The sequence below is a fragment of the Equus przewalskii genome, chromosome 25, assembly GCF_037783145.1.
Source record: "Equus przewalskii isolate Varuska chromosome 25, EquPr2, whole genome shotgun sequence".
NCBI lineage: Eukaryota > Metazoa > Chordata > Mammalia > Perissodactyla > Equidae > Equus > Equus przewalskii.
Genome location: NC_091855.1, coordinates 15,400,367 through 15,423,215, shown reverse-complemented (window position 1 = coordinate 15,423,215; position 22,849 = coordinate 15,400,367). Strand labels below are relative to the sequence as shown.

At 45.8% G+C, this 22,849-nt stretch overlaps 1 protein-coding gene across 1 annotated transcript; it reads left to right on the top strand.

Moving 5' to 3' along the window:
• Positions 1-866: 866 nt before the first annotated feature.
• On the top strand, positions 867-22,426 carry SLC10A1 (solute carrier family 10 member 1). Its single transcript, XM_070593459.1, has 5 exons — positions 867-2,301; positions 11,889-12,099; positions 17,849-18,027; positions 19,841-20,037; positions 21,966-22,426. The coding sequence occupies exons 1-5, from the start codon at positions 1,946-1,948 to the stop codon at positions 22,070-22,072; spliced, it is 1,050 nt and encodes a 349-aa protein (XP_070449560.1). The 5' UTR covers positions 867-1,945; the 3' UTR covers positions 22,073-22,426.
• Positions 22,427-22,849: the final 423 nt, after the last annotated feature.

The window sequence follows — 22,849 nt, the reverse complement described above, 5'->3', positions numbered from 1 at the left end:
AATTAATGCCTTCCTTTGGCTTCAAAGGGCCCCAAGTATGGTTGCACAGGATGTCTGTGTGGGTAGCGTCTCTAGTGTTGTGCAGTGCACAGCCTGCATAACTGTACATGGCAGCCCTGCATGGACTCCACTCTCACGTACTTCTGCTTTGCATTGTGTATCACATGGTCACCTGTGGTCTCGCACAGACTGTAAGGTCCCTGAAGGCAGAAACATGGATTATACAGTTTTTTATCCTCCCACAGTGCCTGGTGCTTAGTTGATGACCAAGAATTCTTCTCTAGCAACTCTGTTAGGCGGCTGCTTCTGACCAGCTCCAGGGAGAGAAAGCAGCCTTCTTTGGGCCTGTCCCTGACCCTCTGGGCACACTCAGTCCAAGCTCCACACACCCCCATCAGCGTCCAGTGCCCAGCACTCTGCCTGCTCTCCCCTTGAGACCAGATCAACTCAAGCACCAGGAAGTCATTAATATCAGAGACCTGAAGATGGAAAGGGGCTTGAAGTTCTTGTCACTCAGGGCCGTGGTGTACAACCCCACAGGCTGTGCACTGCCCAACTCCAAGAAGCAGCCTTCTCACACATAAGAGGCACAATGTGTGGATCCTGTCTTCCAACCCTCATCTATGCAGGACCCCCAAGGTCCCCAGGGGCCAGGGTTGGAGACTACTCATTTTTAGGTGGTTCCCCATACCAAGCCAAAATCTGTCCCCAGCCCCACCCCATAGTGGTTCACACCTTGGAGTGTGAGTTTCTGCGTGGAGTCCCAAACAGAAAGCCTAATTTCCTGTTTTAGCAAATATATAACCATGAGACCCCACCCAGGCCTTGAGGGTTCCAACCCAGCCAAGAGACGATTGCGCTTCTGAAGACAGCTCCCTCGTTCCACCTCCAAGGGTCCTACCCCTGCCACTGGACACGGGAGGGAGGCTCAGGATGGCCTCGCATCCACGGTGCGCCTGCCCCAGCCGGCCTGCCCTCTCCCCTGCTGCCCACCCAGAGCCTGCCTCCCAGCCTGAGACACACAGGCTCAGAGCAAAAGTGGAGCAGTCAGGAAGTGGAAGTGAAAAGCCGGTGCATTCCTGCTTCCTTCTCGGCAAGTTTCCAGAGCAAGGGGGCTCCTCCGGCTGCGGGCCCAGGGGTCTGAGCACAACGAGCCTCCGCAGCCGGGGTTCCCTCAGAGCCGCCCTTTGGGGAAAGAGCCCCCAAGCTTCCTGAGAGTCCTGGCCACCCAGGCAGGCTCTTCCCCCTGGAGGCAAGAGTGCTGGCGAGCGTGCCCCTGCCGTGGGACCTGTACTATCCAGGTTTGGGGGTGGGACAAAGGTTTCCCCAGCACAGGCCAGAAGAGCATGGGCACCTCTCATCTCCCAGGAGGAGTCGTGGCCTCCTGGGGGCCAGTGGAACACTTGCCCCTACCCAGTCCCACAACCCAGGTAACACTCGACTCTTTTCACTCCTGTGGGTTTGGGGGCTGATAAAGGTGACCGCTGGGCATGGGGAGGGCACCCTCCTCTGAATGAGAAACCTAGGCATCAGGGACTGAGCACAGCACAAGAAGGGCTGGGCGGGACTGGACCCCAGGGACGGAGTGTCCGTGGCGCGCTCAGCGGGGCTGAAGGAGAGAACTCAGCCCTCCTGCCCCAGAAGCAGCGAAGTGCCCGAGAGGAGTGAGGGGGCACCAGGAAGGCAGCAGAGGCAGAGGCAGCTGGGAGAGCCTGGGCAGACGCGCAGATAAGGCTCTGGGCTCTCTCCCCTTGGGGGCCACAGCCAGAGAAACAGCGCAGCCAGTTGCATAATCCTTCTGTTTGCCCGGAGCTGCATTTTGTCCTGAAACTCTCCGCCCTGGGAGGCAATTGAAGAAGATCCCAGCAAGGACCGGGCAGGGAAGGGAATCAGCTGGCAAGTGAGGGCTGCGCTGGGTCCCTGGCCTCCGTCGCCACACACGAGGATGGAGGCCCACAATGCGTCCACCCCGCTCAACTTTACCCTGCCGCCCAACTTCGGCAAGCGCCCCACCGACCTGGCGCTGAGTGTCATCCTTGTGCTCATGCTGTTCATCGTCATGTTCTCGCTGGGCTGCACCATGGAATTCGGTAAGATCAAGGCTCACTTCTGGAAGCCTAAGGGACTGGCCATCGCCCTGGTGGCACAGTATGGCATCATGCCCCTCACCGCCTTTGCACTGGGCAAGGTCTTCCAGCTGAACAACGTGGAGGCATTGGCCATCCTGGTCTGCGGCTGCTCACCTGGGGGCAACCTGTCCAACATCTTCAGTCTGGCCATGAAGGGGGACATGAACCTCAGGTAGGACTGGGGGTGAGTAGGGGGGAGCCTGGGGACAGGATTGGAGATGTCACAACTGAGGGGAAGAGCTGGGCTAAAGCCAGGAGAGGGAGTGAGTGGGGGCTGGGCCGATGCTAAGGCGGGGAGTATCAGGCATTTATTGTCAAGAGCTTCTGCTGGGCTGGGGGCAGGGGCTGGGGTACGTCTTGGTTTCTGCACCAAGCCAAAGGGGCCAGGCTGGTCCAGGGGCATCCTGGAGAGGCCCCTACTCCCAGAGGTGTCTCAAGTGGGGCACAAGGATTGTTTTGAAGGAGGACGAATTTAAACCAGTGGGGCTTCTGGAGAACTCTGCTTGCCTACACTGGTGTGCAAGCTGTCTGCTTTGAGGCCAGAGAACTGCAAAGGGGTGCAGACTGGTTCCAAACATCTCCAGGGAGATCAAGGTGGCGTGGAACCAAATGAGCCCCTCCAATTCCCGCAGAGCAGGCAAGAATCTCTAAAGATCCTCCAACTACCCGGGCATGTGGGCTGTCTTCTCTTAACATGCCCACCCAGCCGTCAGATGCGGGAACACTTCCATGCAAACACATAACCAGGCAGAGCCAAGTTTCCCAGTGCCGGTCTAGGTTATGCTGGGCCTCAGCTCAGACAAACTGCTGGGGGGTCACCAGCAGCATCCCCTCACCCAGAGCTTTACAGCAGAAATCGGTGAAGGCTCCCTCCCGCAGGGGCCCTTCCGAACAGGCGGGACTCTGGTGGGGAACGCCTGCAGAGTGAGGCCATTTCAGAGCCGCTCCGGCTCCAGCGGCAGCCTGGGCTGGGTGAAGGGAACTCCACCGGAAGCTCTTGCCTTTCTCTCAGCCTCAGTCTCAAGCTCAGTAATCCTCCGGGTCAGCCCTCAGTGGACACGCTATTCCATGTGAGGTAGGGCAGAGGATTCAGACAGTCCCTCTGCTGGGCTCTGTCAGCACCCTGCCCCTGGCTGAACTTTAGAAGGAAACCAGCCAAGTAGGGATCCCCTTCCTGGGAATGCCAAGCGAGGCTGGGGCCGATTTTTAAATGAAAAAACAAGAGTGCTATTTGGGGTTTACCAGGACCTGCCGACTGAGAAGCTCTGGATTCTCTACCCCTACGATTCAACCCTCACGGAGGTGGTGGATGGGAAGAGAGGCACAAAGAGGAGGCTTAGCTTGTACATCTCCCATGGGAGCACGGGTAATGTTCAACCACCTGGCTATGAGCAAATTCTTGCCTCGCTCTAATCCAAACCCTTCCTGCTGCAAAGCAAGCCTCGGTCTTGATCTGGCCTGTGGACAAGCTCGTTAAAGCCTCTGTGTCCCGAGAAACTGGGACTAAGTCTTAATCCCGGTGTGGAAGGAGTGCAGAAAGCCTGGTGTCGGGGAGGCGTGGTTCCCCTGAGGGCCTTGTGGATCTGTGGAAGCAGCAGAGCAGAGGGGGACAGAGTAAAGGCCACCAGCAGAGTCTTTAAGTGTGAGTGACCGGAAGTCCCAGCCTCCTCAGCCAGAGGGTGCTGACGAGGTCTCTTCAGTGATACCCACATTTCCGAGGCTCTAGGTCCCCACCGCCCAGCCCCCAGTGACTCAGGGACGCAACCCTGCACGTTCTCCTGCTCAGCCTCCTGTCAGGGCACCTGGGGACCGTCACTTCTACCTGGACCCCACAAGAGATAATGCTCTGCTGGGACGGCCACCTTCTGCCATAAAGCCCCTTCCCACAGACAAACACCCCACGCACGTTAAACCATGCCCAGACCTCACTGGCAGAGCACAAATCTCGTCATCCATCACCACGTGCTGCCAGACTTCCAATTCCAATTTGAGTTCATCTGGGACAACTGGTTATGTGTATTATAATAACGGTGATGACGCTGATAGTAAACAACAGCCAGGCCCTGTACCACGCACTTTACATGAGATCCCCATCCGGTCCCCTGTGAGGCGGTGCTGGAAAAAGCCCCATTTTAGAGATGAGGAAACAGTGGTTAATACATTTGCCCAAGGTCTGGGGGCTCCAAAGCCTGTGTTTGTACTCAGATATCTTCAGGGTCAGGCGCGTACATAACAAACAAAGTGACTGTAGGCTGATTGCCAGCCTCGGAGGCATGGGCTCCCCAAACAGGGCAGGCGCCACGCATCTCCCCCACGGTGTCGTGTGAAGGGGGACCCGCCACTGCCACAGCTTCCTGCTTTTCAAGAGAAGGTAAAAGCTCCCTTTTTATGTGAAATCTCCAAATTTTTAAATATTGGCAACTCATTCAAAATTTTTTAAAACACTGTGCGAGCCAAACTATAGACACTGAAGGGCCGGATGCAGTTCCAAGGCTTCCATTTGGAGCCCTTTCTTTGAACACAACACCGTCCTATTTCTCATATAGAGCAGGGAGGAATCTGAAGACACCGAGTCCACTTTACACAGGAGGAAGCCGGAGTCCAGAGACTTGCCAGAGGTTTCCTGGAATTTGTGGGAAAGCCGTATCTGGAGCCAGCCCCAGGCTCCCTCCACCCGTGCTCTGCCTCACAGCTGGAGTGAGTCTGGGGCAGCTGCCAGCACGAGCAGGCAGGCACATCCCGGGAGGCTGGGCCGCCAGCTGGACATCAAGCAGGAGGCACGGCAGCTCCATCCTCATCCCAGTGGCCAAGCTCCAAAAGATGCAGGTAACCCAGGGGCCAGAGAAAATGCCCTCAACGCTGAAGCGAGCTTGGCTCATCCGCGCCAAAGGAGAGAGTACCAGAGGGAACTGGGCCCCTTGGACTGCCTTGCTGCCCCTCAAGTTTTTCGACTGCCCCCAACCTGGCCCATGGCAGAGACCAGAGCCAATGGCTGTGGGGACTACAGACTTGGACACAACCCAAGATTCCCGTAGGTCTCTCCACCATGGCACAGGAAGCCTAACCAGGACAGGACAGAAGCCAGAAGTTTCCCCCTTCACCACAGACCCTCATGAGTCTCCTCACACCCCCTCAGCTTTTGCCTCCAGGGCCTCTGCTGACAGGGACTCAAAACCCGCCCCTCAACCAGAGCATGCAAAGGTCCCAAAGCAATGTGTATGCAGCGCTCTGAAAACTTAAGCAGGAAGCATGACTAGAAAACCAAATGTGCTCCTTTGCCCTGGCCCCCGTGTTCCCCGAGAGGCAGCCAGTCCACGATGTTACTATGGAACAGGTTCCAATCTCAGGGCTAGAGTTTGAACGAGCCCCCTCCCAACCCTATTCCCCAGGATACACTGAAAATCACGAAAGTCACAGACACAAGCACCTTAGGAGATGGGCATCCCAAGCGCCCAGCACTTGCACACGTGGAGAAGGAGCCTGGAGGTCTGGGAGTGGGGTTCCCACACACCCGCGTGCACAAGGCACACCAAGTCCCAGAGCAAATTCCAAAACCCGTGACATGCCGAGCCAAAGTAAGCAAGACTCCTCCGCCCAAGGACATCAAAACAAGCGCGCAAGTTATGTGTGGCTTGTCTCCTAAGAAGAAATCAATAGCCAGCACTGAAGCCCCCGTGCCCCTCCCCAATCCCACCCCGCCCCCTTCCCACCCCAAAGGGAGCACCTGCGAGACTTTGCGTTCAGCGCTTCCACCGGCCTTTGACACTATTACCACTGATGTACATATCCATAAACAAGATACACTGTTGCATTTGAATGTTTTTAAGTTTTATATGAACAATATCATACTGATGCTATCACTTGACAACTTGCTTTTCTGAGATGTAGGCATATAAATAAAATAGCTACTTCGTGCATTTAAAGTGCACTACGGTTCCTTGTATTCATCCACTCTCCCGTTGTCGGACACTTGTGTGGATTTCATCTTTTGCTGCCGGGAATGGTTTTGCGCATATCCCTCTGCGCTCGCACGTGAGAGCGTGTGTAAGAAAAGCAGACTGCTGGGTTGTGAGTTCACACATCAAGAAAGTCTCCGAAGTCATTGTTCCACTCCACACTTGCACGAGCAGAGTATGCACATCCCTGTTTCTCCACGTCTTCATCTGCATTTGGAATTGTCAGACTTTAATTTTTTGCCATTTGGTGGGAGTGAAATCAGTCGCGGTGGTTTTAAATTTGATTTCATGGGAGGTCTAGTGCCTTTTCATATGTTTATTGGCCATGTGGGTATCCTCTTCTGGGACTATTTTTCTGTGAGACCATTGTGTTTTTCTTGTTAATTTGTAAAGTTGCTGTTTATGTATGTTGCAAGGGTCTACTCACAGTTTTGGGCTTGTCTTTACACTGTAATACCCATGTCTTATAATACAGAGGGCTTATTTTAATTTAGTCAAATTTACTAATATTTTCCCTTGACGGTTTATATTTTTTAGGTTTCTTTAAGAAATTTTTTACTACCCTCAAGGTCATCAGGATATTCCTCTACATTTTCTTTGAAAAGTTTTAAAGTTTTGCTTTTCACATAGAGATCTGCAATCAACCTATAACTTGTTTTTATGTATGGGGTGATCTAATTTTATCTTTTCTACGTAAACAGAGAAAATTTCCAGTACCATTGAGTGAAGTTTTCTCCCGTAATTTGAACTGCCTCCTCTCTTGTAGATTAAATTCACAAATGTGCCTGGCTTTGTGTCTCTCTACGTGGCTACCTTGCACTAGCACATTTTCTTAATTACAATGATGTTATGCTAAGTTTCTATGTCTGAAAAGTAAATTCCCCTACCTTGCTCTTCTTGAAAATTGCATTAGCTACTCTTGGCCCTCTTCTCCTTCACTTGAATTTTGGGACTAGCTCTCAAATCCACAAAAAATATTTCTGGAATTTTGATTAAATTGGCACTAAAGTTATAGATAAATGCAGAGGCTATTTTATAATATTGTCTTCCCAGTCATGAAAATGGTATTGCTTTTTTTTAATCTAGGCCTTATTTTATACCTTTCTATGAAGTTTTATAATTTCTTACATAAAGATCTTGTATCTCTTTTAGATTTATTTCTAAATATTTTATAGTTTTGTGAATAGTATAAATGGTATTTTTTTACAGAATTGATATGCTAATTATTTTTCCTAGTATATCGGGACCTAGTTGATTTTTTTTATATTGCTAATGTATTCAGAACTCCATGGATTCTCTTATTTGCTAGCTATAATGGAAATTCACTTGGATGTCCCCTGTGGCCAGTCCTGTCACTGACATATAATGAAAGTTTAGTTTCTCCTTTTCCCATTCCTATGCCTTTTCTATTTCTTGTTTTGTTGTGCTAGGAAAAACTGGTATATGGTATCATTTATAAGAGAGGTAATGATAACACGTATCCTTGCTTTATTCCTCTTGTTGAAAGAAGCTTTCTAATTTTTCAGCATGAAGTTTACTGTTTGCTGTAGACTTTTGATACATACCCTTTTCAGGTTAATGAATTTCCACTCTGTTGCTAGTGTGCTAATTTTAATTAATTAATTTTTTATTGAGGTGATGATAGTTTACAACGCTGTGAAATTTCAGTTGTACATTATTGTCAGTCATCTCATAGGTGCACCCCTTCACCTTTGTGCCCACCTCCCAGCCCCCTGCCCCCTGGTAACCACTAAATAATTCTTTTTGTCCATGTGTTTGTTTATCTTCCATGTATGAGTGGAATCATATGGTGTTTGTCTTCCTTCATCTGGTTTATTTCACTTAACAGAAAACCCTCAAGATCCATCCATGTTATTGTGAATGGGACGATTTTGTCTTTTTCTTTGGCTGAGTAGTATTCCATTTTTTATATATACCACATCTTTATCCATTCATCAGTCAGTGGGCACTTGGGTTGCTTCCACGTCTTGGCTATTGTGAATAATGCTGCAGTGAACATTGGGGTGCATAAATGTCTTTCAATTGCTGATTTCAAGTTCTTTGGATAGATACCCAGTAGTGGAATGGGCTCGGTCATATGACATTTCTATTTTTAGTTTTTTGAGGAATCTCCATACTGTTTTCCATAGTGGCTGCACCAGTTTGCATTCCCACCAGCAGTGAATGAGGGTTCCATTTTCTTCACACCCTCTCCAACATTTGTTATTTTTTTGTCTTGGTTATTATAGTCCTTCTAAAGGGTATAAGGTGATATCTTAGTGTAGTTTGATTTCCATTTCCCTGATGATCAGTGATGTTGAGCATCTTTTCATATGCCTGTTGGCCACCTGTATATCTTCTTTGGAGAAATGTCTCTTCATATCCTCTGCCCATTTTTTGATCAGGCTGTTTGATTTTTTGTTGTTCAGTTGTGTGAGTTCTTTATATATTATGGAGATTAACCCTTTGTCAGATATGTGGATTTGCAAATATTTTTTCCCAGTTTGTGGGTTGTCTTTTCATTTCCGTCTTCTTTTGCCTGGCCTTATAGAAGCTCTTTAGTCTGATGAAGTCCCACTTGTTTATTCTTTGTTTTCCTTGTCTGAGAAGACATGGTGTCTGAAAAGATCTTTTAAGTTCAATGTTAAAGAGTGTACTGCCTATATTCTCTTCTAGAAGTTTTATGATTTCAGGTCTTACCTTCAAGTCTCTGATCCATTTTGAGTTTATTTTTGTGAATAGCGTAAGAGAACGGTCTACTTTCATTCTTTTACTTGTGGTTGTCCAGTCTTCCCACCACCATTTGTTGAAGAGGCTTTCCTTTCTCATTGTATGTTCTCAGCAACTCTATCGAAGATTAGCTGTCCGTAGATGTGTGGATTTATTTCTAGGCTTTCAATTTTTTTGTTGTTATTGTTAAAGATAGGCACCTGAGCTAACAACTGTTGCCAATTTTCTTCTTTTTTTGCTTTTTCTCCCCAAATCCCCCCAGTACATAGTGTATATTTTAGTTGCCGGTCCTTCTATTTGTGGCATATGGGATGCCACCTCAGCATGACTTGATGAGTGGTGCCACGTCCGCGCCCAAGATCCGAACCGTCGAAACCCTGGGCCGCTGAAGCGGAGCATGTGAACTTATCGTCGGCCACGGGGCTGGCCCCTGGGCTTTCAATTCTGTTCCATTGATCTGTGTGCCAGTTTTTGTAACAGTACCATGCTGTTTTGATTACTGTAGCTTTGTAGTATATTTTGAAGTGAGGGATTGTGATGCCTCCGGCTTTGTTTTTTTCCCTCAGGATTGTAGTATGCTAATTTTTATCATGCATAAACATTGGATTTTGTTGAATGACATTTTTCCACATGTATGAAACAATCATACTGGTTTTTTCCTTTAATTTGATAATATAGTGATATATATCAGTAGACTGTCTAATGTTAAACCATTCTTACCTTGCTGGGCTAAACCTATCTTGTTCATTGTATTGTTTTGTAAAGGCTTTGCTAGATTCATTTGCTTACTATTTATGATTTTTGCTCCTATGTTCATAAGTGAGAATAGCCTCTAATTTTCCCTTCTCATAATGTCCTTTTCCAGCTTTGATTCTAAAATTACACTATTCATATATGATAAATTGGGGCATTTTCCCCCTTCTTGTGGTCTCTCTTTGTATAATATTGGGACCATCTGTACTTTGAACATTTAGTAGAACTCTACTGTAAAACCATATACATGGGGCAGGGTTTGGAGGAGAAGTTTTAAACTACTTATTAACTGTCTTTAGTGTTTCTAAGTTGCTTAAGGTTTTCAGCTTAATTTGAGTTAGTTTTTGTAGATTGTATTTCCCAGGAAATTGTCCAATCTAAATTGAAAAATAAAAGTATAAAACTGTCCTTGGTTTCTTCCATGACTCTCTATCTTTATTCTATCTGTAATTATGTTCCTTTTTTCATTCCCAATATTATCAATTTGTCTCTTCTTTCCTTTTCCTTGATTAGTCTTGCCAGGGGTGTCTACTTTATTGGACTTTGTAGAAGCCTGTTGTTTAACTGATCCTCTTAATCAATCTACATAATTTTTAAAACATATTCTCTCATCTTTAATATTTTATTTCTTCTCTTTCATTGGGTTTACTTTGTTTTTCTGTTTTCTTGAGTTAGATACTTAGCTCATTAATTTTTAGTCTTTCTTTTCCTATATAAACATTTAAGACTATGAATTTTCCTCTAAGAATTATTTTATCTGCTCCCCAGATGTTTTTACTTTTTATTGAGATATAATTCACATACCACAAAATTGACCTTTTTCAAGTGTATAATTCAGTAGTTTTTAGTATATTCACAAGGTTGTACAACTATCATGGCTATCTAATTCCAGAACATTTTCATCATCCCAAAAAGACACCCTGTACCCATTAGCAGTCACTCCCCATTCTTCTCTCACCCCCACCCCAGCAACCACTAATCTAATTGCTGTCTGTATAGATTTCATATAGATGGAATCAAACATAATGTGCCATTTTATATTTCTTCTTCTTCTTTCACTTAGCATAATGTTTTCAAGACTCACCGATGTCATACCATGCAGCAGTACTTCATTGCTTTTTATGGCTGAATAATATTCAATTGTATGGATATACCATATTTTGCTTATCCCATTCATTAGTTGATAGAGATTTTGATTGTTTTCCATTCTCTTGGGTACTTTCCCACCAGAATGGAAGCCAGAGCCATATATTGTAACATGAACGTCCACAAATCTAAGAATGTTCCCTAGCAGCTTCATTCTCTCAGTTGGTCTTTCTGGAAGGCTTCTCCTTATACAGGGTCCCGGGACTAACATGTATTAGATTCCAAATGGAAACGGCAATAGGACAATGAGGATACAAATGAGAGCTAAGAGGATATATTATTCAGACTCTGAGACTCACACTTTTCTTAAATAATCTTAGGATAAACCAGAAAGTAAAGAACATGAGAATATCGATGTTGGGGACTAGAATAGTATTCAAGACACGAAGCAGGTCTGATGGCCAGATTGTCTTGTCACTTACTTGACGATGGGTAACTATTGCTGTCTTCTCTACTACTGCACCATTATGGTCCTTCAATTATTCTGTTTCTACTGCTTTGCTGCTATTTCTTTTTACAGTCCTTCTAATCAAGGCCTCCGTTTACCGCTTTTTCTTTGAATGGTTTTTGGCTTCTGCCTCACCATCCCTCCCATGCCACCCACTCCTGAAGACCAAGTGTTCTGTCACTGTGTCTCATATTCAAATTCCCCAAGAGAGAAAACGCTCTTCATGTAGTTATTCCTTGTTCTCTCAGTTGGACAGAGCAACTATGTCCAGCTATGCTCTAGGCTCTAAGACAGGCACCTAGCAACTGTGGAACAAGAGCTATTCTATGATCCAATGGGCTTAGAGCAACAGGATCACACAGTCAGCTTTCTTCCAAATGGGCTATGCATATGCAAGTGCTCAAAGCAAACGAGTTCTATTATGGAGATCAGAAGGGCTCCTTCCACTGTAAGCACACAGGGACTGAACCAGTTGGACAGACCTGGGTTCAAATCCTGCCTCGGCCATTACCACCAGTGTAATGCTGAGCAAGTCACAACTCTTCTAGTCCTGAGATTCCTCATCAGCAAAAAGGAGATAGTATGCCTACCTCCTAAGGCTACTGGGAAAAGGAAACGAAGCAGTGCATGTAAAGCACCCAGCACAATGCCTGCCACACAGCAGGCACTCAACAAAATCATCTGCATTAATGGGCTCTCTGCACTTTTCCTCTGTCTCCCTCCCAGCATCGTGATGACCACCTGCTCCACCTTCTTTGCCCTGGGCATGATGCCCCTCCTCCTGTATGTCTACTCCAGGGGGATCTATGAAGGAGACCTGAAGGACAAGGTACCCTATGGAGGCATTGTCATATCACTGATCCTGGTTCTCATTCCTTGCACCATAGGGATCTTCCTCAATGCCAAACGGCCACAATATGCACGCTATATGGTGAAGGTAAGAAACTGGGGGCCTGGGCATGGAGCAAGACCACCACCATCCTCTCAGGGTATGGCTCAAGGCGAGTCATTTGGGCTTTTTCAGTGTCCATTTCCTTGTTTGTTTAAGGGAAAAAAGGTGTACCATTGGAACACTACTTCGTGCAATTGTAATGTACATGAGAATACTTAAGAAAAGTTAAAAGAAGTAAAACACTACACACAACTATAAGGTATAATCATTAGTTTAATAATAAACTTGTGTTAGGCACCCACTAGATGCTAAATTTTATGCTACACTCTCTAAGAATTCACTGTCCTCAAAGAGTCTGACATTTGCAGAAAGCTAAGTAACACAAGAACCAAGAACCAACATGGTGTACAATCAGGTGTTGGCAGAATGCAGAGGTGGGGTGAGTGATGGTCAGTAGTCAGGGAAGACTTCCTGGAGGGGACAAGCTTGAGCCAGAGTGTGAAGAAAGGGTCCGGTTTGGGTCAGCCTGGGGAGAAGCCTGAATAGAGGAGGTCAGAGTGGGGCCAAGGGCAAACTTGGCTGATCTGACAAGACAGAGGGGAAGAGATCAGGGGAAGAGGTGGTGTACATACTCCCAGCAATTCAGAAGTGGGGTGGGAGTGGAGTAGGGCCCCAGAGGGTTTGGGGAAGCCCTGTGGTTACAGACAGGGCATCATGCCACTGTCTTGCCCTCGGAAGAATCACAGACTCTTGGAGTGCGGCTAGGGTCCCTCTGGCAACTTTTGTGACCTTGGAGCTCAGTTCCTGTCAGTCTCCCGTTTGGCTCAATGTTCATTCCCCAGGGCCAGGGCTCCATCCTGGTCCTCAGGAAGGACTCTGCCTCCTGACATCCTGAGAACCTGTTCTTGTCTCTGCTCCTGGATCTGTACCTTTGGGCTGGTCTACAGGCCACGCTGCTTGGAAGCCCAAGGCTTGGTAGCAACTTTGGGCCTGGGACAAAGCACCTGCAAGTCAGGTTTTCAGGGGTTTTTGAGTCTTTGCCCTTATCCTGGTGCAGTCCTAATACCTGGCCACTGCTCCCCTTCCCACCTGTTACAACACATGGAAGTTATTCCTCCTCCTGTGCATGGCTAGTCACCCTATCTCAGCTCTGGATGGCATTCCCTCCACCCTTGATTATGCCCCCCACCCCCACAGCCTCTGTCCTCTAGCTCTTATTTCATAACCATTTCTCTATTTGTCCTTCACAATCAGCATTAGTACAGGTTCACATCTCTCCTATCTTTAAAAAAAACAAAATGAAACAATCCCTCACGGGACTCCACCTCCCATTCCAGCCAACACTTCTCTTTCCTCCCCTTCCTAGCTACACTTAACATTCCTTCCCACATCCACTTCTCACATACCTTCCACTTCCCCCACGCCACGACCAGGGCTGTTCTCACAGGTGACCAGGCCCTCAACAATTAGTCTCCATTATCTGAATCCCTCTCTTCTCTCCTTCAACTCCCATCCACTCACCCTTTTAATGACCACCTGCTCCACTTTCTTTGCCAAATCCAATAGACATTTCTCAATTCTTCCTTGGCCCTTTAGCAGCTTTTGGTATGGTTGACCACTGTCTCCTCAGAAGCCTTCTCCCTCAGCTTCGGTGACTGCATGCTCCTGCTCTCCTCCCACCTCCCTGGCAGTTCTTTCCAGACTTCCTTATGAGTTCCGCTAGTAAAAGTTACTTCTCTGCATTCAGCCCAAGCTTTCTGCTTTTCTTGCCAGATATTCCTAAGTCCAGGTCTCCCCTCCATGATATCTGGTTCATCTCAAAGACCATCTACAAGCTGACAACTTTCAGAACAGCATTTTCAGTCCCTCAACTCTACCCTGACTCCAGAATCCACTTATTAACTGCCAGATCTTCCCACATGAATACACCTCAGACATCTAAAACTCAGCATGTCTGAAGGTGAAATCATCTCCTCCTCAAGCCTGCCCCTCCTCCCTCCCTCCCTATGGGAGTATCTCACTGAAGGGCATTCCATGTGCCCAGCTGCGCGAGTCAGAAACTGCAAAGTCATTCTCAACGTCCCCTCTCCCTCCCCACTCACACCCAGCTCATCAGTGACTGTCAATACTACTTTCTGTTGCTTGAATCCATCCATTCTCCATCTCTGCAGCCGCTATCTTCATTCAGGCTACTATCCTCTCCTAGACAACTGAAACAGCCTTCTAACCCGGCTGCCTGACCCAGTTTTACCGAGGGTGGAGATGTAAAGTACAAACTCTGCCACTTCTCTTCACTGCTTAAAGCCCCTCACTGGTCCTCTCTCCCCACGATACAGTTTAAACTCCTTCATGTGGCTCCTCAGGCTTTCTCGATTTGGTCTCAAACGACCTGTCCAGTCTCAGCTGTTTTCTCTCTGCACACGCCCTTCCCTCCACCTGGAACACTCCCTACACTAGCAGAAAAAAAAAACAGAAATGTTTGTGTCCGCCATCTTATTTAGTCAAGATGGCTTGTGGAGGTATAGGAATAAAAAAAATCACACAATATAAAACTGTAAAGTGACCTTTGATATCATTTAATGCAATTCTGCCCTTCCCCATTTTATAAGTGAGAAAACCATGAGCCAGAACCCCAAGTTCACACTGCTAGTCACAACTGATCTAAGAACACATGCCTCCTTTTTACCTTAAAGTAACTTTAATTAAGAGTATTCTTCTGAGGATGCAGAAAGCAGCTCAGATCTTAAAGCTGGAAAGGCTTTCAAGATAAAGTTCGGTCTCCTGCCTTATTCCCATTGTACAGACAGAGTCACCGAGGCCCAGGAAAGGTTCTTGGCAGAGCCAGGGCTAACAGTCAGTCTCCTGTTCCTGTTGTGATGCACATCCACTACTCAGTTCAACAGCAGAAACAGAGTCAAAATGACCCAGAGAACATTAAAAGGCCTGGGCCGAAAGACAGGGACTCATACGAACAGCATCAAAGGTAATCTACAAAACACAGATGTACCTTGGACCCACTTTGTCCCTGGCTGACCCTTCAGGGTTGAACCAGAAGGTCAACAGCTCAATTTATCAAATATTCCCAATCTGTGAGGATGCAGACGAGCATGTGGTCAAGATGCAAAGGCTGAGGTTGCCTTGCTTTTGTGGCTGAGGGCTATACTCGTCTTTTACCTCCGTTTCATAAAATTTAATAACAAGCTAAAAAATGAGCAATCGTCCCAGTCTCTTTGCACACTTAACCCTCCTAGAGACTTTCAAACCAAAACTACCCAACTTCTAATAGCTGACTGCCAGAAGGTATGTGCTCAAACTCCGCTCCAACAGTTGCAGCCCCTAGCGGGACGTCACACATTTAGATACACCAAGATACAATTTCAGGGATGCCATTTGGAAAGGCAATTCAAGTCACACTTTAATTTACCCACGCAAGGGTTTATTTAAGGCTATGTGGTTAGAAGGTTGATGATCTCAGCATGACGTGGTCTAGGAGGCACTTACCATAAGCCATCTACCACTCTTTAGTAAGGGTCCCATCGTTACAGACTCGACCGCTCTACCCATGCTTTTCCCATCCCTGCTGTTCCTGATGAACTGACCCGACTCTCCTTTCCCTCACAGCTTCTCCCAGCTGGTGGCTTCTGCTGCTCCCAGCCTGCTGTGTCTTTTAACACTTCTCTCTGCTCCTGCCTCCCTCTCTAATTCTGCAAACTCTTTAACTGAGGGGATCTGATTAGTTTGGTCACTCACTGATTTGTGTAGGGGCACCTTTGTGGGAAGACTTTGGGCCAGGTCATCTCAGTCACAAGCTGATGGACTGGCTGCCCGTGAATGGACACTCACCACAGCTTCAAGCAGCTATGACAGGGCAGTGAAGTCAGGAGTACAAAACATGGTGACCATGGAGAGGCAACTACCTACGGTCTTTGTCTCAGCAGGAGGTTGTGGATATAACCACAGACGGCAGGACTGAGTGCGACAGGAAACTTTGAGTTAAGTTACTCTCCTTCACTTATTACAATTTAGTGAGTGGTTCTTATATGCTAGGTCCTGTGCTGTCAAACCTCACCCAGACATTGAACGACTCACCAGAGCTGACACACTGGAGACCGGCAGAGCCAGCTCTCACATCTGGGTCACACCAATGCCTGTGCTCATAACCACTCCACAGCCCCCAAGAGCAGGAGGAGAGTGAGGGAATGCAAGTGAGGAAGAGGGCCTCTAGATTCATGGGCAATTCCTGTAGCCCAATGTCCCCTACATTATCCATTACACTCTTTCAACGGGAGCAAAAACTGGTCACTGGGTAAAGGACAAATCCAAAAGGTGAAATCAATTAAAAGTGCAAGGGCATACTGGGGGGGCTCATCAGTTAACAATCTTTGAATAAAACTTGGAAAATGTGGTGATTGAGGAGATCTGGAAAAGTCCTTCTCCTGGGATAGGGCCACTAGCTGGTACCAGTGATGTTTTATATGACCACGTCAGTTGCAGCATGGATTTAAAAACACAGAAATGCAAATCTGTGCAGCCGAAGTTTGAGCAATGTAACTGTTAAAATGCTACCAGGACAACGATGTGAATATAATTAATGCCACTGAATTGTTCACTTAAAAATGGTTAAAACGGCAACTTTTATGTCATATGTATTTTACCACATTTAAAAACCGTATTAGGAAATACAAAATACCACACGTGAATGAACTGGAAACTGAACCAACACATATAACCATTACAAAATAACATGGTAAGTTCTAGAAAAGTTTGCTATATATTCCTTTACTCAGAAAATGAGAGGAAGTGTCTTAAATTTATGCACATATTTTGATCAGTTTGAAGTGTGTCACTCCAGAATGCAGACGAAATTTAAGCACACTTTGAAAGCCCACATCCTTGTTACATGCTGAAAAATAAACGTTGTAATTTCATCAAAAACCTACCTACTAAAAATTCAAAATGCTATGTAAGATGCAACTATAAAATAAACTTCAAATGAACACATCCCATTGTTCCTAATGAATGCTGCTTTCACAGCACTTACCTGGGAAGGGTGGACCTACATGTTTCCGACAATGGCGTTATTACCCAAAACATTTTGAAACTCCTTTGGGGATCTTCCTTCATATCCAATTTGCAGGTCCCTCGGGAGTAAGCTCATCCCTTTACAGTTACACATCACTAGGGATCTAAAATCACATCACCTGACTTGATCACTCACTTTGTTTACCAGCTTCGCTTCAAATGACTCCTGGCAATTTCCAGACATCAAATTCATCCTAAAACCGCTAAGTTCCTACTCAGAATGGAAGTATCTGAAACAAGTATGACAGGTTCTAAGAATGACTTCCAATGAGTTCCAAAACATCTAGAGTGATGGCAGCATTGTAGGATTGTGTACACAGGCTCCAAAGACAGTCTCTGCAAGAGAACTTTTAATTTACGAGACCACTTTGAGGGAGGAATGAACAGCTTCATTTCTTCAGAACCCAGTACTTCACTAAAAACCTGCTATGCGGAGATGTCAAGCAGCAGCTGTGCTTGGCTGAGTCTCTAGCAACAGAGACGATCTCCTTCATCAGATTAATCAGGTCTCTGTCCTCCAAGAAGATTCCTAGCTACTGCTAATCCCAAAATGATGGAAGATACAGGTCTTGTATTCCCTTCCACTTCAAATGCCATTTTTTTTTATTAAAGTGTTTTCCAGCTCCAATGCCCACCTGAGCTTCCCCACCCATCTCTGCTTCTCCCTGTCCCCGATGACCCTTCTGCCTCTTCTTTTTGTCCTCCTGCACAGAGTGGAATGATCATCATGCTTCTGTTCAGTGTGGCTGTCGCAGCACTCTCTGCCATCAATGTGGGCAAGAGCATCATGTTTGTCATGACACCCCACTTGCTGGCCACCTCCTCCCTGATGCCTTTCATCGGCTTCCTGCTAGGTTACATGCTCTCTGCTCTCTTTCGCCTCAACGGACGGTAGGTATTACTTTAGGCCCACTGTCCCATGGACCTCATTCTTGTCCTGGTCTCTCAGGAAAAGGATGAGATCTGAGCCCTGGGGAAGGCAATTTCCTACCAATATGGTCAAATGCATCAAATGAACAAGGAACTTTGGACTGTGAGAAATATTGGGGAGGGAAGGTACTGAATAGGTTAGAAATATAAATCGAAAGACCAAAGGCATCTAATCAAAGAGCAACAGCTCATGGCAAAGTACTCCCTCCACAGCCTAGATTCCAACTCCTGCCCAACTCCCTGGTAGCTAATGGCACTGGGGTAGCTCCATGTCATCATGAGAAGTGTTGACAATGTTCTTCTTTTCCCACCCAGGCTCTAGTCTTGACAAGCACACCGTTAGGCGACAACTCTAAGTAGCACTCAGAACTGAAGTAGCTGTGGACTTCAGCTATAATCTAATCCAGTTCACAAACACAGCTGCTACTTTAGGGGAACAGAGAGTTTGAGAGCCCGGAGCAGGAACATCAGGCACCCTGTCCATACACAGCAGCACATTTCAGCAACTTTTCCTCTCTTCGGCCACAGAAGACAAATGCTATGCAGGAGTCTCTTCAGAGTGATCGCACCCTAGCTCCCCAACCCCGCCAAGAAAACCAAATTGTTATAAAACACAATTTAAAAACTACCCATTTTTAAAAACATGCTAATTTAAAAAAGAACAAATTACTATAGGATGTAACACATGGTGTATAGTAGAGCCAAAAGGCTGCCAGTGACCATTCCATGTCCATTTTCATGAAGACAGTGATATGAATCATAATAAACGGCCATAGCATCAAGTGTCATCAGTCATCTCCCCCATAAATGTGCTGAGACAGCTCTCAGGGATTTTTTAGCGACTATTTTAACACATTAATTGCAATTTAACAAATTAAAACGTATTCATTCAATGTAAACATCTCATTCTTTTTTTTTAAAGTTTACATAAATTCCATCAGAGTTGGCCTGATCAGGTCTCTGGCTGGGAAAGATTTGTTCTGAGCTAACATCTGTCGCCAATCTTCCTTTCTTTTCCCCTCTCCCCAAAGCCCCAGTAAATGGCTGTATATTAGCTGCAGGTCCTTCTCTTCTATGTGAGCCGCCACCACAGCACGGCTACTGACAGACAACTGGTGTGGTTCCACACCCAGGAACCAAATCTGGGCTGCCAAAGCAGAGCATGCCAAACTTTAACCACTAGGCCATCAGGGCTGGCTCAACATCTCCTTCTTTAATCCATAACGTGTTCTGAAGATACATAATGGGGCTGAGTTAAGTTTTTTTTCCTCCCCAATCCTCATGTGTTTGGGACTTAAAGATGTCCAAGCCACAAACCTGGGAACAGAACAAGGACTCCAGACATTTCAGTCAATCTTCTGTGTGTTGAAATTCTAATTGTTCTCTGTGTAAACTCTACACAAGCCAACAAGGGATACCAGGTCAAACCTCTTACACCCTCACCAGGCAGGTATTTCTCCAAATTTTAATTTGGCAACCCCACAAAAGCAGACAAATCATAGATGTCCAAGCTACTCAGAAATTGTCATAAAAACTCTTGACATGAATCTACTGGTCACCATCTTGCATACAGCTGGCTCAGTTATTTTAAGAGATGGGTCAACTTGACTTTTCTTGAAAGCACGCACACTCTAATACCTGGCTGACTTTTTTTTCCTATGTCGACTGTTTAGTGGGTCTTAAGAGTACCTGGGAGAAAGGAGATGGGCTAGGGAGGTCATACTCTCAGGTCCCTTTCTGTGAAGGCATACCAGGTTCTTTTTAACCTACACAGCTGCAGACGCACTGTCAGCATGGAGACCGGATGCCAAAATGTTCAACTCTGCTCCACCATCCTCAACGTGACCTTCCCCCTTGAAGTCATCGGACCACTTTTCTTCTTTCCTCTCCTCTACATGATTTTTCAGCTTGGAGAAGGGCTTCTCCTCATTGCTCTCTTTCGGTGCTATGAGAAAATGAAGCCTTCCAAGGGTGAGTACTTAATCATTCCCCCGACTTCTGCTCCCATATTGGACCTGATCCTGCCAGCAAGTTAGTTTCTGGCAAGGACCTTTTGGATGGGGCTGTAACTCTTACCAAACCCCTAGGAACCAGGTAGCACCAAAGTAGTAGGAAGGGATCTCAAAAAGCCAAGGCTACTTCATTAACTGCACTCCATGTCTGCTGGGAGAATAAACTGTGCATGGTTTGCCGCATGAGATTGAGGCGATTTGCGCTGCTTTGTTGAACTCAGGAGACCACACAGGGCTCAGGACAAGGAAAACAGGACAGAATTGTGTTGGACATTAGTTGTGAGATGTTAATTGTGTGAAAGGCCCCTATTTACAAGAGTTAGGGAAGTTTCTGTGTTCTTTAAAACTAGGTTCTTACGTCCTGGACCAAGTCAGAGCCCCAGCACCACTGGCACTCCTACGAGGGAAAACATAAAAGCATGCAGCCTAATAACCCAGAATCCAAAAAAGGGATTCCAATTCTGGTTACACAGTAAAGAAAACCTAAGTATAAGCTTACTAAATAGTAACTACTACTACAATAATCTAGTTTAACTTGATTTATACTCTGATTACTACTGGATTAATAACTTACTAGCCAATCAGCACCTCTTTTCTAACATTCTCAGAGCATTCCATTCTCTTCAAAATATTACCAAACCTCCAGAGAGGCGAGAGTCCCTTCCTCAAAGGAGACTTTAATTCCAAATCTTTTTTTTTTTTTTCAAACCAAGAAACTCAACCTCACTTCGTAACTTATTTCGGTATTTTCTAACTCTAAACATCAGTATATTCTGCTTAATCACACAAACCCTTCAAGTGACTGCAGGTTAACTGAGGGCCCTTCAAGAGCTTTCCCGGCAGTAAGATGCAACTTCCCCTGGGGGAGTAGATTATCTTACAGTAGCAAATGCAGATTTACATTTACAATTAGCCAAAATGTCATCTTGGTTATCAAGCAGCCACAAAGAAATAAACGGCCCATACTTCAGAACCATTTTATAAGCTTTGGTTCCAAACTACACTGGAGTTGTCCAAAACCATCTAGTCTTATGCTTATCTCAGAGCAACTCAAGAAATCTGTCGTCCTTTTAAGTCTCCACCTTCTTACACACACACACAAATGCAAGAGGGGGAAGAAGGTGCTAAACCAACCAACCATGTCCCTAGGTTTGCAGCGTTAGCCTAGAATGGCCTGGAGCCATACACTAATTATTGGTCTTTGGCTCTCAAGACCTAAAAATAACTTCAATCACAAGGCACCTCAGAAGACCCTTATGGCAAAACTAAGTGAAAACAACTTACCTCTTTGGAGTTAATGGACTGATGGTAAAAGCCCAAGCAGCAGTGCTGAGGGTGAAAATCTGTCACAAGTTTTGTGCTTTTAACCCCTGTACCCTTCTACAGAGACGGGAGAACAGGAAGCGTGGACCCAGACTCTTATTTTCACAGCTCCTGACTAAGTCCATGTAGGCAGGAAAAGGGGTAGATCAAACAGGATGGGGGAGGAAGGAGCCTGGAAACTCCCCCTTGGAAGACTTTCCTAAAGCTTTTTCCTCCCTGCCCCCTCCATGCTCCCAGAATGCAACAGTCAATCTTTCTTAAACTCCTACTGTATTGCATGTATAAAGAAACTGGAGACGGAATGATGAAGAGTCGGTATTTTGCTAATTTGTAAGACTTTTTCTTACTAGTATTACCATTAGGAATGCTGAGGTGAAAGTAAATCTTTCCTCAGACTTTAAGAGTAAGTCATGGGAGGAGAGATGGTCAAGATACAGAAACAACAACCAACCACCACATAGCACACCTAGGAGTAAGTTGGTCTTCTTTTATCTTCCAGATAGAACAAGCTTTGTAATAATTACTGTTTTCTTTCCCTACTCTCGACTCTTTTCAACTTTACAGATAAAACAAAAATGATCTACACAGCTGCCACAACGGAAGAAACCATTCCAGGAGCTCTGGGAAATGGCACCCACAAAGGGGAGGAGTGCTCCCCTTGCACAGCCTAGCCTTCCTCCAGTGGCCTGGATTCTGGTCACAAGGCAGTTCAGAAGACAAGTGTGGGAATTTCAGAGAGCAGAGAAAGGAACACCAGTAGTGTCTGAGTCTTTTTCCAGGATCAAGCTTTGCCTGGAAGACAGAGAGTCTCTACCCAAAAGCCTCACCTAACCCAAGCTTAGAATTTTGATACTTGTTTAAAAAAAAAAAAAAGCATACATGCTCATTGACAACCCCATGAAAGCAGAAATCAAAACTGTCTTTTTGCCCCTGCATCTCTAGAAGTTTCTGATAGGTGCGTAAAAGGCAATTTCCAAACTAGCCAATAAACAGGGTTTTTTTTAACCTAAAATCAATTACCCAAATTCTGTTCCAAGTTTTGTGACCCAAAAAGAAAATAAATGCTCAGAGCACTGTAGGATTAGGAGACTTCAGATGTCCTGTCTAATCTTAAAAATTCAGACCCCATTCCTTCCCTTTTGACATTATTGGGATTAAAGCTCCTGAGGACACAAATACAACACCAAGAACACAAAAGACGACACGACAAAATGCAAAAGCAATTGGACAATACAGACTCAAAAACTCAGCCACGACAAAGTAAGACGTTTTTGGAGAATGCAATTCCAAAAGTAGAGGGGGAAAACTTTAACAAAGAAAAGCCAGGAACACCAACATCAACAGAAACGTTTCACTAACCTAATAAAGTATCACCATCAGTTCATAAGGTATCGGTGGTTTCCACATTACACTCCCTCAAAATTTAGAGTACTGCAAACTATTGCCAA